At 45.9% G+C, this 15,672-nt stretch overlaps 1 protein-coding gene across 1 annotated transcript in view; it reads left to right on the plus strand.

Annotated features, from left to right (window-relative positions):
* MYO18B (myosin XVIIIB) overlaps positions 1-15,672 on the plus strand; it is a 286,118-nt gene that overhangs the window by 110,429 nt on the left and 160,017 nt on the right. The window contains exons 23-25 of the mRNA XM_019663943.1: positions 7,919-7,984; positions 12,665-12,793; positions 14,559-14,702. Coding sequence (XP_019519488.1) covers positions 7,919-7,984; positions 12,665-12,793; positions 14,559-14,702 — 339 coding nt within the window. The remainder of the gene's footprint in view (positions 1-7,918; positions 7,985-12,664; positions 12,794-14,558; positions 14,703-15,672) is intronic.

Raw genomic sequence — 15,672 nt, forward strand, 5'->3', positions numbered from 1 at the left:
GCACAAACTCTCATCGCAATACATCAGGCACAGCCTGAAAGGGATCCTTGTCCTGAAAACAGCCCTCAAAAGCTTATCCCATTTTAAAGCAGAGTGACCGGAGGCCACCATCACCCAGCCAGGCAGTGGCAGAGCTGGGATTTGAACTCAGGCTGTCAGATGTCTCGCACAGGGCTTTTTACTTTTTATTGTGATAAAATACACGGAACATAACATTTATCATCTTAAGCATCTTTAAGTTTACAGATCAGTGGCATTAAGTACGTTCATATTGTTGTACCATCATCACCACCCTTCGTCTCCTGAACTCTTTCATCTTGCAAAGCTGGAACTCTGTTACCCATTAAACACTAACTCCCCACCCCCTCCCCCCCAGCCCCTGGGAACCACCATTCTACTCTCTGTCCCTATGAATTTGGCTACTTACTCTAGGGACCTCATATAAGGAACTGTACCGTATTTGTCCCTTTGTGACTGGCTAATTTGCTTGCATAATGTCCTCAAGGTTCACCCATGAGTTATGTGTCAGAATTTCTTTGTGTGTATATATAGCATTTTGTGTATCCATCCATCTGCCAGTGAACACTTGGGTTGCTTCCACCTTTTGGCTATTGTGAATAATGCTGCTACGAACATGGGTGTACAAATATCTGCTAGCGTCCCTGCTTTAATTCTCTTGGGTAGATAGATACTCAGAAGGAGAACTGCTGGGTCATGCAGTAACTCTACATTTAATTTTTTTTTTGAGGAACTGCCAAACTGCTTTCCATAGAGGCTGTACCATTTTATATTCCCACTAACTGCACAAGTGTTCCAATTTCTCCACATTCTCACCAACATTTGTTATTTCCTGTTATTTTTTTAGCAGCCATTCTAGTGGATGTGAAATGGTATCTCATGGTGGTTTTAATTTGCATTTCCTTGGTGACCTGTGTTACTGAGCACCTTTACATGCTCACACAGGATTTTTGAATGGAAGGTCTCTGAGGACAGGCAGTGTTCGATGAAGTTCTCTACAGAATGTGCCATCCATGATGTTAATTTAAAATAATAATTATTAATTTCACCCAACTTGAACCGAATGCCTGCTTTTCACCAGGCCAGAGATACAGGGATGAACAGAACACAGCCTTAAAACAAGCAATTTCCATACAGAGAGATGGCTTTGGGATGCCACAGGGAACACCCCTAACGTGTTTGATGTTTGCAGTAGGGGTGAGGGTGGGAGCCTCAGGGAAGACACTTCAGAACAAGTAATGATGGAGCTGAGCCTGGTGGGGTAATTTGGAGGAAACAGGTAAGAAGTGCACACATTGGATGTAGCTGTGCAAAGACCCAGGGCCGTGAGGTTGCTTGGCGAGTTTACTGTAGCTGGAACATCGAGGGTGCCGGTGTCAAGTAAAGAGGCTGAAGATGTTGGCAGAGGCCAGACCATGGGTCATTGTTAGCAGGGCCAGAGAGTCTGGACTTTTATCAGGTGGTCGGTGATGATCCACTGAAACCTTTGCAACAGGGAGTGGCATAGAAAACCTGATCTTTATTACTTGAGCTGACTTAAGTAAAATTATGAAGAAGTCAAGACCTCTATACCCACTTAGGGGATAGTGTCCTCCTGCTGACCTCCAGCTGTTCAGGAGGCCCCCTTCTCTCCTAGAGACCCAGGCATATGCTCAGGTCTCCATAGTGACCTTGTTGCCTCCCCTAATCATTTGGGGCCCAGTCCTGTCTCCCAGGTTATACCTTAACCTACACTGAAGCCCACCCAGAGTGACCATAGTAGTGGACTCTCAGGCAGGTCAGTGAAGTTCTCAGCTCTCCACGGCTATGGCCCAGATCCTTGTCCCTTTCATCTTTCTGCTGCTGAGGCAGGAGTTGCCAATCCTCTCTGATCAATGTGAGGAAACCCTTGGGCCCTCCTCCCCTGAGGGGCGTCTAGAGTGTTGATTGATTTTAGCCAACAAAAATCTATCGCTGGGAAGTTGATCTGAAGAACACAATTAAGGGATGTCAATCTATCTTCTCAAAGGCAGTCACTCTTATTCTCTCAAACCCTGGTGGACACTCCCAATTTCCTCTGAACTTGCTTCAAGAGTCCCTTTCTTTTTTCTAATTAAATTTACTGGGGTGACATTGGTTAGTAAAATTATATGGATTTCAAGTGTACATTTCTATAATACCTCACCATATATTTGACCCCTTTTTTCCTCTTCTACCACCTCATCCTGCCCCCTTTCCTTCCGGTAACCACTAAACGGCTGTCTGTGTCTGAGTTTTTGTTTCTTTGTTTGTTTGTCTTGTTCCTTTGTTGCTTTCAGTTTCATATCCCACTTATGAGTGAAGTTATGATTGTTGTCGAGTCCCTTGCTGCTGGAAGAGGCCCCTAGGAGCCCCTGGCTGGAAGGGGAGCTGTCTGCTCTCAGGTGCTGAACAACTTCTCAGGTGTTCCCATAGCCTCAGCCCTCTGGAATTTATTCATCATTTTTTTCTACTCACCTTGCTGTCCTCCATTTTGAGTCTACTGTTTTAATAATTATGTGCATTTTCCATTCAGTGTTAATCAACCAGTTTTATGTGTGTGTGTGTGTGTGTGTGTGTGTGTGTGTGTGAGTGTGTGTGTTTGCTTGTTCATATAGTTTCTGCTTTGTGCTAGGCATTCTATTTGCAGCTCTGAGCATACAGAATTAAATAAGAGACACGATCCCCCTCCCTATAGAATGACTTGATCAATGTTCAAGTGAGAGGTCCAGTGATTAAAATCATTTAGAGTCAGAGAGACTTGGGTTCAAATCCTGGTTTCTGACATCTCTCTCTCTGTTCGTTCACACTCCTGGACACTTGGTCGTATGACTATGGCAACATGCGATTGGTCATAACACGTCACCTGACACATAGGTGCTCAACAGATGGCAGCTGTTGGCCATGGTGACCACTGGGCCATGGTGTTTGTGGATAAGTTGCTATGCTGATGACAGCCAAATAATTCACAGGGTGAACATCCAATTCCATAGACACAGATTCTCCAGGTCGCACCACTCATTGAGGAGTGACTTGGGGAAGCATTTCTCAGCCATGGCTCTTTGTTATTCCTGGAGTCTCCCACAGCCTGTCTAGCATGTTCAGCTTCACGTGAGATGTCAGCCCATATGCTTTTTGTCATTGCACATTGGAGAGAAAGTTCTTTGTAAAAATCTGGGACACAAAGGAACTCTGTACGTGAAGGTATGAGTTGGATTTTCCCCAGATACATTCAAGGATTCACAATTTGAGCCCAGAATGGTGAAGGTGAAGGGTGTGTCATCACTCCACAGTGCCAAACAAGGGCTTAGAACCTCAGAACCTCCACCAGTTCCTAGTATTTATTGACACTCAGCATGTGCCAGGCATAATAGTAAGCTCTATGTGCATTATAATAGCTGCTTGGAAGTCTTTGCCAAGTTCAATAGCTAAGCCCGCAGAGCATCTCTACTGACTGCTTTTTTTTGTTTGTTTCCTTGAGTATAGGTCACACTTTCCAGTTTCCTTACATGTCTTGTAATTTTTGGTTAGACACTAGGCATTTTTGTTGAGAACTGGACATGTGTGATAACATCTCGAGATTCTAATCATTTCCCAACTATTTAGTAACTAACTTATCTGGACTAGATTTATGGAGTCTGCCTTTTCCATGGTATGAGATTTCTGATATCCCTTGCTCAGCTTTTCATGCTTGTTTTTATTATAAATTGTGGGTTTTCAGGGGTTGCTCCTGTGTCACCATAGCTTGGTGGTCACCAGAGGTTGTGATCAAACACTTTGAATATGTGACGCATTCACCTAATTCTTATGGAGCTGTGTGTGCATTGGAAAATGTATTCAACGTTCAGGCACTTACAATTGTGTCCCAGCTTTTACTTTTTGTTTGGTTATTTCACATGTTTTCTTCCTGTGCATGTGGCTTTATGTTTAAATTGGGATATGTAGATAGCAAGGGTGTCTCCATCTCTCCTGTGCGTGCATGTGGCCTTGAGCACATGTGCAGACTTCTAATTGCCAGGAGCATGCGGGCACTTACAATGGTGCACTATGGCTGTTCCATTCCCTGCGTCTCCTTGTTAAGCATCTGGCTAGTCGATGTCCATTGCTTGCCTCAGTCAGGATAACAACCTTCGGCTAGCTGTGCCATTGACCTTCCCGTTTGTTTGCTGCCAGGATTAGTTCTGTCTGTGGCAGTGGTCCTGGGTGTGGGATTTTCCTGTGTCTCACTGCATATATGTGGGTTTCACAGCTTGTGTCACCCTGGTAGGTTTAGTGCATTGACAGTTTGGTGGGGATGGGAAGGGCCCTCCTCAAGGTTGTCACAAACGCCCGCTGTTCTTACCTGAGGTTCAGTAGGCTTTTCTCAAATATTTCTTGAATGTTTCTCAATTTGGTCTATTCCCAGGCTCAATTTCCAGAGTATTGAATGTGTTGTTTTCAAAAATTGTATCCATTTTTATCATTGTTTTTTGGGCGAGAGGGTTTATCAAGTTCCTTGCTCCATCATTCTGGAAATCTCACTCCTACATGCTACTTTTGTGACCTCCTTAAGTCCCCACTACATCCTTGTAGGATAAGCATGATTTCCCCATATTCTAGAATATGAGGATCAGAGAGGAGGGGTAGCTTGCTCAGGGTCACACAGCCTAGTGAATGGTGGGGCTGACCTGGATCCCAGAGTCAGAGGGCAGAGAACAAGCTTGAGAATCCTGTTTTCTGGGGTTGCTTCATCCTCCATCATTTCTTAGTATGTGACCTTTGACAAATTATTTCATTGCCCTGAACCTTACTTTCTTACTCTGTAAAATGGGCACAAGATAGTATCTGTTGCAGAGGTTTAAAAATAAAATGGGTTATGTGTAAGGCACTGAGAGCACTGCTCAGACTCAAAAACACAGCAGGAAACTGTTTCCTTGGAGCAAAATGGCCAACACTTTACTCAGCATTCAATGCTGAGAGGGATAAGCCTCATTTATCTGGACAATTAAGATGGAATAGCTGATTCTACAAAGATGCAGGAAGAAATGCCTTATAGTAAACCTGGATTATTGCTCTGGATTCCGTCAACTGGCTGTTGGACAATGATTACATTAATGTACAACCAAATGAAATCACTGATGTTTCACCTAAACAAGTGACAGTTTTATATGGTTCAACTTAAGAGTAATATTAATGATGATAATAATCATTAAGTACAAAGTAATTAAGTACAAAGTCACTTACAAAGTCATTTTCACAGATTCTCAATTATTCATCCCAACACCTGTACAGCCTGGGCAGGGGATATTATTACATTTTGCAGGTGAGGAAAATGAGAGTCAGAAATCTAGTGCAATGGCTGTAGCCACTCCCTTACCCCACCATTTGGACCTAAACGTTCTTCTCTGTAAGATGAAGTCAGTAGGACAGAATATCTTTGTTAGGCCTAATATTCTTGGCTATGCAGACGTCTCAAGGGCTCCAAGAAAACAAGGAGATGGAGATGAATCCTCAGGTATTGTGGGGGTCGGGAGTGTGTTTTGGCTGTTTGGGGCGTACCTGAGCAATGGAAGCTTAGTTCATGGTCTATAGCACCTCTATTAGGTTTTGACCTTGACAGAGCTGGTAGGACTGGCTCTAGGACATTAAGACTAGCTCATGATGTTTGTTGAGTGCTTCCTGTATGCCAGGTACTATGTCAAGTCCTCCACAAGCACAACCACAGAATCTCCTGAAATAATGCTATCCCTTGCCCCCCATTTTTCTGAAGAGCAGCCAGAGCTTAGAGTGAAATGCTTTTCCAAGGTCACATAGTTCGTGAGTTCTAAAACCAGGATCTCAACCTAGGTGGATCGAATTCCAGATTCTGTTTCATTTCCCCCCCAAACATCTACTCTGGGCATTGACGCTAAGGTAGACTTAGACAAATTTCGTTGGCTGTAGGTTTCATTTATTTTTCATGCCTCCTATGTTCGGCCCATTTTTATTTTGTTTTCCTCTTGTGCAGAGAGAAAAAAGTGTTGCGTTTTGGATATATTGACTTTATGCATTCTGCTGCCTATAGCTCCCTTGAAACATGTTTGGCTAAAATGTAATAAGAGAAACCACTGAATTTTTGGAGGGACGTTATAGAATGTTCTTCCAGGAGGTCAGAGGAGGGAACTTCCTCCCAGATCACAGCCTTGGACTAGACATTTAATAAGCTTTTATTATTATTATTTTGGGTATCTTAGGAAGTTTTCTGTGATGCTGATGACCCGTGGAATTGAAACTCATCTACTAAATTACTCCGGTCTCATAATACCTTTTGCTTCTTGAGTGTCGCAATTGCTTTCCTGACAGTTTATTCTGAAAATTGACTTTATTATTTTTCAGTGGATGGAAGGTCCATGAGGGGTGGCACGGGGGTGGAGTGGGCGGGCAATTGGCAGTCACAAAGAAACCAGGCGCGACCAGTATTTATCTGAGGGTACAAATCTCTGGCAAGCTGTTTCAGCCTGTGGGACTCCATAAAAGAGGAAAATTCCATTGAAGTGCTGGTGACTTGAGCCACGTTGCATCCAGGAATCTCCTGGAGTGAATTTGTTTCTTTTGCGTGGGTCTACCTTTCTCCCCGCCCCCAGCCCCACGCCATCAACCCCACTGTATCTCTCTTGTTTGAATATTCATTCATTCAGTCAGCACATTTATTGAGCTCCTACCATTTGCATAGAACAGCCCCAGGGGCAGTGGAGGAAATGAGGCAAATTAAACACAGGCTCTCCATCTATACTCTAGGTCAGGCACACCAGGTTAATGGCTATGTCATTTATTTAGCAAATGTGTTTGAGAGTCAGGCTGTCTGGCAAGTACGATCAAAGAAGGACAGAGTTGGGGTGACTGTCACAAGGGACTTGAGTGACACAGCGGGTGAATGTCTTGGTGGCCTAGGGTCTTTTGGAGCCATCCTGGTCATGTGCAGCAGTCAGGACATAGATGTCACAATGTAGCCAGACAGACCTCAGTTCTAACCCCAAATTTACCACTTTAATCATTTTTTAAGTGTGTAGGTCAGTGGCATTAAGCACATTCACACTGTTATGCAACCATCACTACTGCCCATCTCCGGAACTCTTTCATCTTGCAAAACTGGAACTCTGTCCCCATTAAAGACTAATTCTCCAACCCCGTTCCCTCCAGCCCCTGGGAACCAGCATTCTACTTCCTTTCTCCATGAATCTGACTATTTTAGGTCCCTCATATCCGTGGAATCATGGAGTATTTGTCCTTTTGTGACTGGCTTTTTTCACGTAGCATAATGTCCTCAGGATTCATCCAGATTGTAGCACGCATCAGAATTTTATTCCCCTTTAAAGCTGATTAATGTCTATTGTGTGTAGATGCCCCATTGTTTTCATCCGTCTGTCAGGGAACGCATGGGTTGCTTCTACCTTTTGGCTTTTGTGAATAATGCTGCTGTGAACATGGATGTACAAATATCTATTCAAGTCCCTGCTTTTACACCTTTTGGGTATACACCCAGAAGTTCAGTTGCTGGATCACGTGGTAATTCTGTGTTTAATTTTTGTAGGACTCTCCTCCCCCACCTCCATACTGTTTGCTATAGCAGACACATCTTTCATTGAGTTTTGTATTCTTTGGTTTCTTTCCTCTATAAAATGGACATGGTAGTATGATGACCCACCTTGGGTTGCTTTGAGGATGAAATGAGATGGTGTCTGCGAAGGTCCCAGAAGAGTGGATGGCACACAGTAGTAGGTGCTCATACATGGCCATCACCTGTGTGAGGTGGGGCTCTGTTGGCCAAAGCTCCCAGACAGGCGGGCTCGTCCTCTCTGCCCCAGCCATCCAGCCAGCCTGACCTTCCACTTGGGCGTCTACTGTCCTCTATCTGCCTTCTCTTCTAATTCTCTCTTCTCCCCAGGCTGTGGACGAGCTCCTGCAGACCCTGGACCTAGAGAAGAAGGCGGTAGCTGTGGGGTCCAGCCAAGTGAGTCCACCTTCTCCTTTATGCCATTCTGCCCAGCTCATCAGGGACCCAGAAGAGACCTGATGCATGTCCCACCTCAGTGTCTACCTCTGTGTGTCTCCTTTTCAACCAGCTGACCACAGGGCTAGTTTTTTTGGGGGGAGGGGGGCCTGCCTATTTTACAAGGGTGTGAAGAGAAAATGTTATCATGTGGGAAGGCATAACTTGGGGAAATATCATTTATTAGAGGTTGCACTCCCAGGGACCTTGGTGGTCTCGAAGCATTAGCATTCTGGACCTTAATATGCCTTTCTGAGCTGCAGAAAGAGCTGCCATAAAACCTGAGTGGAAACATTGATCTTAACTTAGAGCTCTGTAACTTTTACTTTGCAACCAACTATAGCACAACTCTACTCGCTGATTAGCAGTGGTTAAGTGAAAAGAGCTTGAGAAGAAGGCCCATGATTATCTGAGTTGAGAGAAATAGGTTGTTTTTTTTCAAATTCCTGTTGAACCAAAAGCTCTTCCAGAAATGTCTAAATGTTTAGCGAAGAATTTCACAGAGCCCTAATATGCTCCTATATCCTGTAAGTTTTCAAGAGGGAAAATATAGTATTTAGGACTTTCCAAACTATTTGACTGTGGGAACCCCATCCTTTTGTTCCTGTGGAAGATTGATCACCCTCTCTCCAAACTAGTGTTCCATGTTCCATGGGTTATGGTTTGGAAAATGGGGAACAGAGATTGGAAACTCAAGGGCCAGGTGGTGGGCAGGGGACAAGGGACAAAGTTGAGAAACATAAACTGGAGAGAAATAAACCAAAGGGAAAACTGTTCCATCCATTAATCGATCACCTTGCCCTTCCATGTGCTATGTGAAGTGCTGAGGAAGGGCTCTCGTCTCCAGGAGACCACCATGGTAGCATTACCGGCCATTAGTGCTTCTTGGAACCCTGAGTAGGCTGCCACATCATACCTCCTTCCTTGGAGAGCCCACAGTCATTTATACTGATCATTGCCCCATACACTCACTAACCTCTCTCTGTAGACCTCTTGGTCTTGCTAAAGTATTTGGTTGAAGCTATTAGTCTGATGTGGTCTCAGCCTGATTTATCCTGCTGAGGGTTGGCAGCAACTGTGCACACATTTTCAGAAGAGGGAATAAACCTGTCGGTTACTGGGCTTTCACCAGGAGCCGGTGCTACACGAGGCAACTTCACGTATTATTTCTGTTTCGCCCTTACCATTTCCTGTGAGATCATTGGTGTACCCCTTCTTTACAGATGAGGAAGCTGTATCTCTCAGAAATCATCTCCTTTTCAAAGTCTTACAGGTAGCTAGGAGTACATGTATAGATGCCATAAAAACCTGGATTGGTCCAATCCAGGGTCTTTTAAGTACTCTGTGGGTTCTATTATTTATTAATGGAAATTGATATCATAGTCTTTACACACAGGTCTTTCGGGTCCAGCGTCAGAGGAATTATTCTTCAACTCCAAGAACTTCATTCTTCTAGCCCAGCAGTTCTCAAAGTATGGTCCCCGGACCAGCAGCATCAGGCACCCCCTGAGAGCTTGCAGGAAATAGAAGCTCTCAGGTGCAACCTCAGACCTGGTGACTCTGAAATTCTGGGGCTGGGACCCAGCATTCTGGGTTATAACAAGCCCACTAGGGGATTCCAGTGCACACTCAAGTGTGAGGACCACTGGTCTAGATAATTACTAGTTATTTCATAAATATAGAAACCAATCCCTATGAGCCCAGCAGCGACTGCAAGCAAGGAATAAAGGAGAAGTCACTATCTAATTTCACAGTGGTGAGGACAAGCAGTCTATAAGCCAAACATCCCAGTCATGATTACTCTTATTGAGTAATACTTGGTTTTCACTAAGAAACAGTCAAGAACAAATCAAGGTCAGCGTATCCTTTGGAAGCTAGGCTAGGCAATAGACTGACATCCTTAAGGGCAGCTCCAACTCACATGCGTTGCAGGATTCGGCACTTATAGGTGGGAAGGCTATGGCGTGGAGAGAGCGCAGCCTGAGCTGGTCCACACTTCCTAACTGTGTGTATCTTGAGTGAGTCGTCTCACCTCTGAGCCTCAGTTCCCGCATCTGTAAAATGGAGCTATTGTGACATCATTAGATATATAACTTGCTATCAATCTCTCTTGTCCTCTAACTTTTCTCCCCAAGTTGGCTATGGGAACCAGTAAATTGTCAGTTAATAGGGGTTGGCTGTCATTCCTTGTTAAATGCATTTGTCAGTAGGGCAAGATGCTTATCAAATAGGACGACATTTTAATGTTTAAAGACTTAAACTTACTTAGAAAATTACTAAGATGAAAAGAGCCAGTTCCTCAGAAGTCCCAGATATGGAAGCTATTACCATGTCAGATATTTAAACCTTGGACTTCAGCATTTTTAGTGGAAAAACAGCTTGCATGGCAGAGGCCCCTAGATTCCTCAGAGATGAGGATGTTAGGGTGTCACTCTGCTTGGGTCCGATAAGCAGCTGGACCCATGAAAAGCGAAGAGTTTAGATTTTTCTTTGTGATTTTCAGCCCCCGGTGCCTTATCAAGGCCTGTGCTGAGGGCCATGACATTTATGAAAAAGCTGGGATGCCACACGCAGTAGACTCCTGGTCAGCAATATGCTCTTAAAAGGAAAAAAAAAAAATCAAAACAAGATGCTGCAGAGGCAATGACTTATTCCCGTTCTGTGTATGGTCGTTTCCAATTATCTTTGTAATGAAAGCTCCATACTTAATCAATAGCAGTTTAGGCAGCAGCCGCCACCTTTTGTAATATATGAACTAGTGCTGTCATCACTTTGATCATTGATTTTTTTTTATAGCAGCTTGTGGGACTCACTAGCTTGTGAAATTAATACAGTCATTATTGAAGCAATCTGATAAGTAATGAGTCAATCGTGTCTTTATTTCAATGAGGCTAATTGTCTTGGTGGCCTGGGCTGATAGGAAGCTCTGTAATGCAATAGAGGGTTGCAAAACAGAGTTAGCAACGACTGGGTGTGTGCGTTTTCATTTTCCCATCGAGAAAGGTTTGGCGGCGGGCTTGGCAGAGTGGTCTCCGTTACAGAAAATACATTTAGGGGAATGGAGACTATAGAGACCCTGTGTTCCACATGGAATCAAATTACAATGCAACCCCAAACTTTAGGCGTGTGTATCATAATGAATGAGGAAATGAAGCCTCGTGTGGACGTGGAAAATGGATGCGGGAGATGAACTCAAGGTTTTGGGTTCAAGTTGATCACTAGCTACGTGACCTTGAGTCAGTTACATGACCCCCTGAGCCGATATATTCCTCATAGGGTTGTTCTGAGTGTTAAAAGGAAACACAGAAGATAGAGCCTTGAAAAATGTAGATGCCATGCAAATGTTAATTATATTCAGTGGTAATTATACTCTTGTCTGGAGTCAGATAGAGGGAAGTAAGCTCTGGTGTTGCCACTTGCTAGTGGGGGATCCTGGGAACAGCCCTTTTAGCCTCAGTTTCTCCCTTCATAAAATGGGGGGATCATATTAACTACCCTATGGGATTATGCATGTAAAGTGCTTTATGAGCATATCAAGCTGTTAGTTCCTATCCAGAGCACAGTAAGCGCTCCATGCAATGTTAACCATTAATTGATGATGTCACCGATTACTTGATAATATCACTGATTAAGATGGAGCTGTCCAGTGTTTCCACAGACACAACACCTTTGGGGTTATAGCCACATCTGGCAAAGGAATGCGCAGACACGTAATAGAAATATGCATAAGTGCATCTGAGAAGCGACCCCCTCCCCCGGCACTGACTCACATCCCACCCTTGGAGCATCTTCCCTTGGTCTCTGGGGAGGCGTGACCAACTGTAGCTACCCGACCACCCCTGTTGGAGCAGGCCTGGCCCCAAAGCGTCAGGCTGTCTCAGAAAATCCTTTTGTGTTCCCTGCTGTCTATGCGAAGGCGGCCCCGCGGGATGCCAAGGACGCAGTGATCACATTGCAGCAGAGGCCTGCATCCATTATTGATGAGTCAAGTCCTGGAAACTGGGGGCCGCTAACTGTTTTCCAAGAGATGCCTGAGCACCTTCCGTGGGTGGCACCAGCCTGGCCCCGTTCTCTCCTGACCGAGGAGGGCTGCCCGCACTTCCCCTACATTTTCTGGACCAAGTATTTCCAGGGCACCGCTTCTCTCCGATGGCCAGTGGCACTCATCAAAAAGTGCACATTTCCAGGCCCGACACAAACTCCATCAATTCAACCTTACGTGGGGTGAGGCCTGGGGATCTGCATTCGTCACCCTTCCCTGGTGATTCTGGTGCCAGGCCAAGTTTAGGCAGATCTGTCCTGGCAGCGGTTCTCAAAAGAATGTGTGCTTGAATCTCCTGGGGATGGCGTTAAAATGCTGGTTCTGATTCGGCAGGCCTGGAGTGGGGCCCGAGAGGCTGCACTTCTAGTAGCCCTGGTGATAACGATGCTAATGGCAGGTGGCCCATACTCCCAGTACCCAGGGGCTAGCAGAAAGGGAAGAGGGGCCATCAGGAGACAAGATGCTCCGATCATTTAGACCCTCCGTCAAGGGCAGCTGCTAACCCATATTTCGGGTGGATGCAAGCGGCAAGCACCTCCCGTTTCAGACAGTCTGATTCAGTGGAGGAGCATTCACTGGCCACCTTCTCTTCCTTCCAGGTTTTCCTGAAGGCAGGCGTGGTCTCCCGGCTCGAGAAGCAGCGAGAGAAGCTGGTGCGCCACAGTATTGTTTTATTCCAGGCGGCCTGCAGGGGCTTCGTGTCTCGCCAGGAATTCAAGAAACTGAAGGTACGGAAGCCAGCGCGCCTCGTGACCCCGGCAGAAGCGTGAGGTCCTGGAAAAGCGGCATCTGTTCGCGTCTCGGGGCTGTCACCCTGCGCTTCTCACACCTGCTCCTGTGCACACATCCCCTGCGGGGTATTGTTAACGTGCAGATTCTGATCCAGTGGGTGGGGGGTCTGCCTGTCTCTCATGGTGGTGCCAGTGCCTACCTGTCTGCGAACACACCCTGAGTGGTGAGGCTTTGAGAGACGTTTTGCAAGACGTGATGATTGTTTCTAAGACATTGGCATCAAATTGCCAACAATGTCAGCCTTGATCTAGATACCCATGAGGTTGTCCAAGCCCTTGTGGGTCAACCTGTCCCATCGTCCACAGGTCAGCAGAGAAGGCAAAGGCAGGACCCAGCCACTCAGGCTTTTGGTACCAAAGGGCCAATTCAGAGCCTGTACCTTCAGAGACTTTCAGAGACTGAATTTCCTCTCTATTGTCTGCACAATAGAGAGAAGGCAGCTTGGCTCTGGAGACAAAAAAGACCTGTGTTCAAATCGCACCAGCTGGGTGAAGGTACAATGACATCATGAGCACTAAGTCCAGTATGTGGCACATAGTAACTGCTCAAAAAATACTGATTGCTATTACCTTAGTGTTGTTACTACTCCTTACCCCTCCTAGCATTGGGTCTCATTACTTGTGCCTTCAGCTAATGTGAATTTATCAATTCAAGTATATACGCCCTTGGCGAAAGCAGGAAAAAACAAAAAGGCTGATAATTAAAATGCTGTGGACAATCCCACTGGCCCACTGCACTCAAGTAGCTTACACCTTGCGATGGTTTGGAAGAGAACTTAGTGAAGAACCTGAGCTCTGTCTGCAGCCAGACTGCAGGGGTTCAAATCCTGACTCTGCCACTGAGAAGCTGTGTGACACTGGGCCTGTGACGGCACCTCTCTGCACCTCAGTTTCCCCATCTGTAAAGTGGAGATGATAAGAACACCTATTAATACCTTGATAGGACTGAGCCAACGTGTGTAAGATGCTCAGGGCAGCACTCAGCATGTAGGAAGCTCTGTACCAGCTGCACATGTGTTGGCTGTGGGGATGGTGGTGAGAGGAAAGGCTTTCTGGATTTGTTAGCACAATTCCCTCCCACAGTAAGAATGAATTAGGTCAGTGTTTCTCAAAGTGTGGTCCCCGGACCAGCAGCATCTGTCAGGTGGGGAATTGTTAGCAGTGCCAATTCTTGGGCCCGCCCCAGACTTCCTGAATCAGACCCTCTGGGGGGTGGAGCCCAGCCATCTGTGTTTTGACAAACCCTCCAGGAGGTGATGATGCACACTCGGGTTTGAGAAGCATGGAATTCATGTGAAATACACTGAAAATGATATCTATCCCCTAAGTATCAGCTAACAACATCATCATGGCCATTGTTTCTGGTAGGCAGTTTTAGGGATTTTCAAGGATCGTTTTTTGGGCCTTGCACGGTGACGTTTGAACCTAATCCGATGCTAAGATGTGACCCATTGTACATTATGCTCTACTCCTCATCCTGTTATTATTATTAGGTCATGTGAGATTAAATTGTGACATCATGCCTGAGGCCGAGAGCCTGACTCCATGAAAGGAAACTTTTTAGAAAATTTTAAGTATCTAGTCCCTTCCACTAGGATGAAAACCCGTTTCCTCCACCTCCTGTCCCACCTCTGCCTCCTCTCTTTCCTTTGCCTTCACCAGTTCTGGAAGGACCCCTCAGTTCTCTGCTCTCATCCTGCAGATCCGTCGGCTGGCCGCGCAGTGCATCCGGAAGAACATGGCTGTGTTCCTGGTGGTCAAGGACTGGCCGTGGTGGCAGCTCCTCGGTTCCCTCCGGCCCCTGCTGAGTGCCTCCGTGGGAAGTGAGCAGCTTCGTGCCAAGGAGGTTGGTTGGTCCACGTGTCAGGCAGGGTTCTGGGTGGCTGCTATCACCCCACACCCTATCTTGATGCTTGCATCCGAGACCAGTACTCCCATGTCTGAAAATTCTTGAGCTAGAAATGTTCTGCCCACTAGCCCAGCTGGCCCCTTCCCGGTAGCCCTCTGCTCCCATCCACTCAGCCCAGCTCTTCTCCAGGCTCATGGGGGCTGGTTAGATGCGCCTTTACGACCCCGGGTGCACGAACACTTACCACGTATCCCAACAGGGGAATCTTTGAGTTCTTCGTCTTTTTACCTCACAGAAAACACTCCACTTATTGTCCTTTCTACCTGTCAGCACTCACCTTTGACAGGTAACTGTTTTTGATTGGTTTCTGGTTTATGCTTCCTTTTTGCAAAAATTAGAAAATACGCACACAGAAAGTTTCTTTCTTACACAAAGAGAATACTGCATATATTCTCCTGCAACTTGCATTCTTTCACTTAAAAATCGTTTTTGAAAATCATGCCATGTGCGTTTTTTATAGAGAGCTTCCTCATTCTCATTTCATGGCCACATAGGACTCCCCTGAGTGTTCGTTCCATAGTGCATTCTACCCACCTGGTGTGGGTGCATTTAAGTTTCTCCTAATGGTGGCATCGTAAGCACAGCATTGAGCCACCAGCAGGAAAGTGATATTCAGGGAGGAGGCAGAGCTGAGCATCGCACGCAGACAAGCCCAGTCTCAGGTTAGCAATGGGCCCCTTCCAAGGATTTGTACTCAGCCCCTAGACAGGGCTGGTGTGGACCAGACTTGCATAAGCAGAGGCATAGATGTTCTGAAATGGTGAAAGAGAGAGAGAGGGAGAAGGAGAGGGGGAAGGGGATGGGGAGGGGAGGAAGAGAAGGAAGGAAGGAAGAAAAGGAGGAAGGGAGGAAGGAAGGAAAAGAAAGTTAGGGAGGAAGGCAGGGAGGGAAGGAGAGAGAGAGGGGG

Source organism: Hipposideros armiger, unplaced genomic scaffold (genome assembly GCF_001890085.2).
Source record: "Hipposideros armiger isolate ML-2016 unplaced genomic scaffold, ASM189008v1 scaffold_411, whole genome shotgun sequence".
Taxonomy (NCBI): Eukaryota; Metazoa; Chordata; class Mammalia; order Chiroptera; family Hipposideridae; genus Hipposideros; species Hipposideros armiger.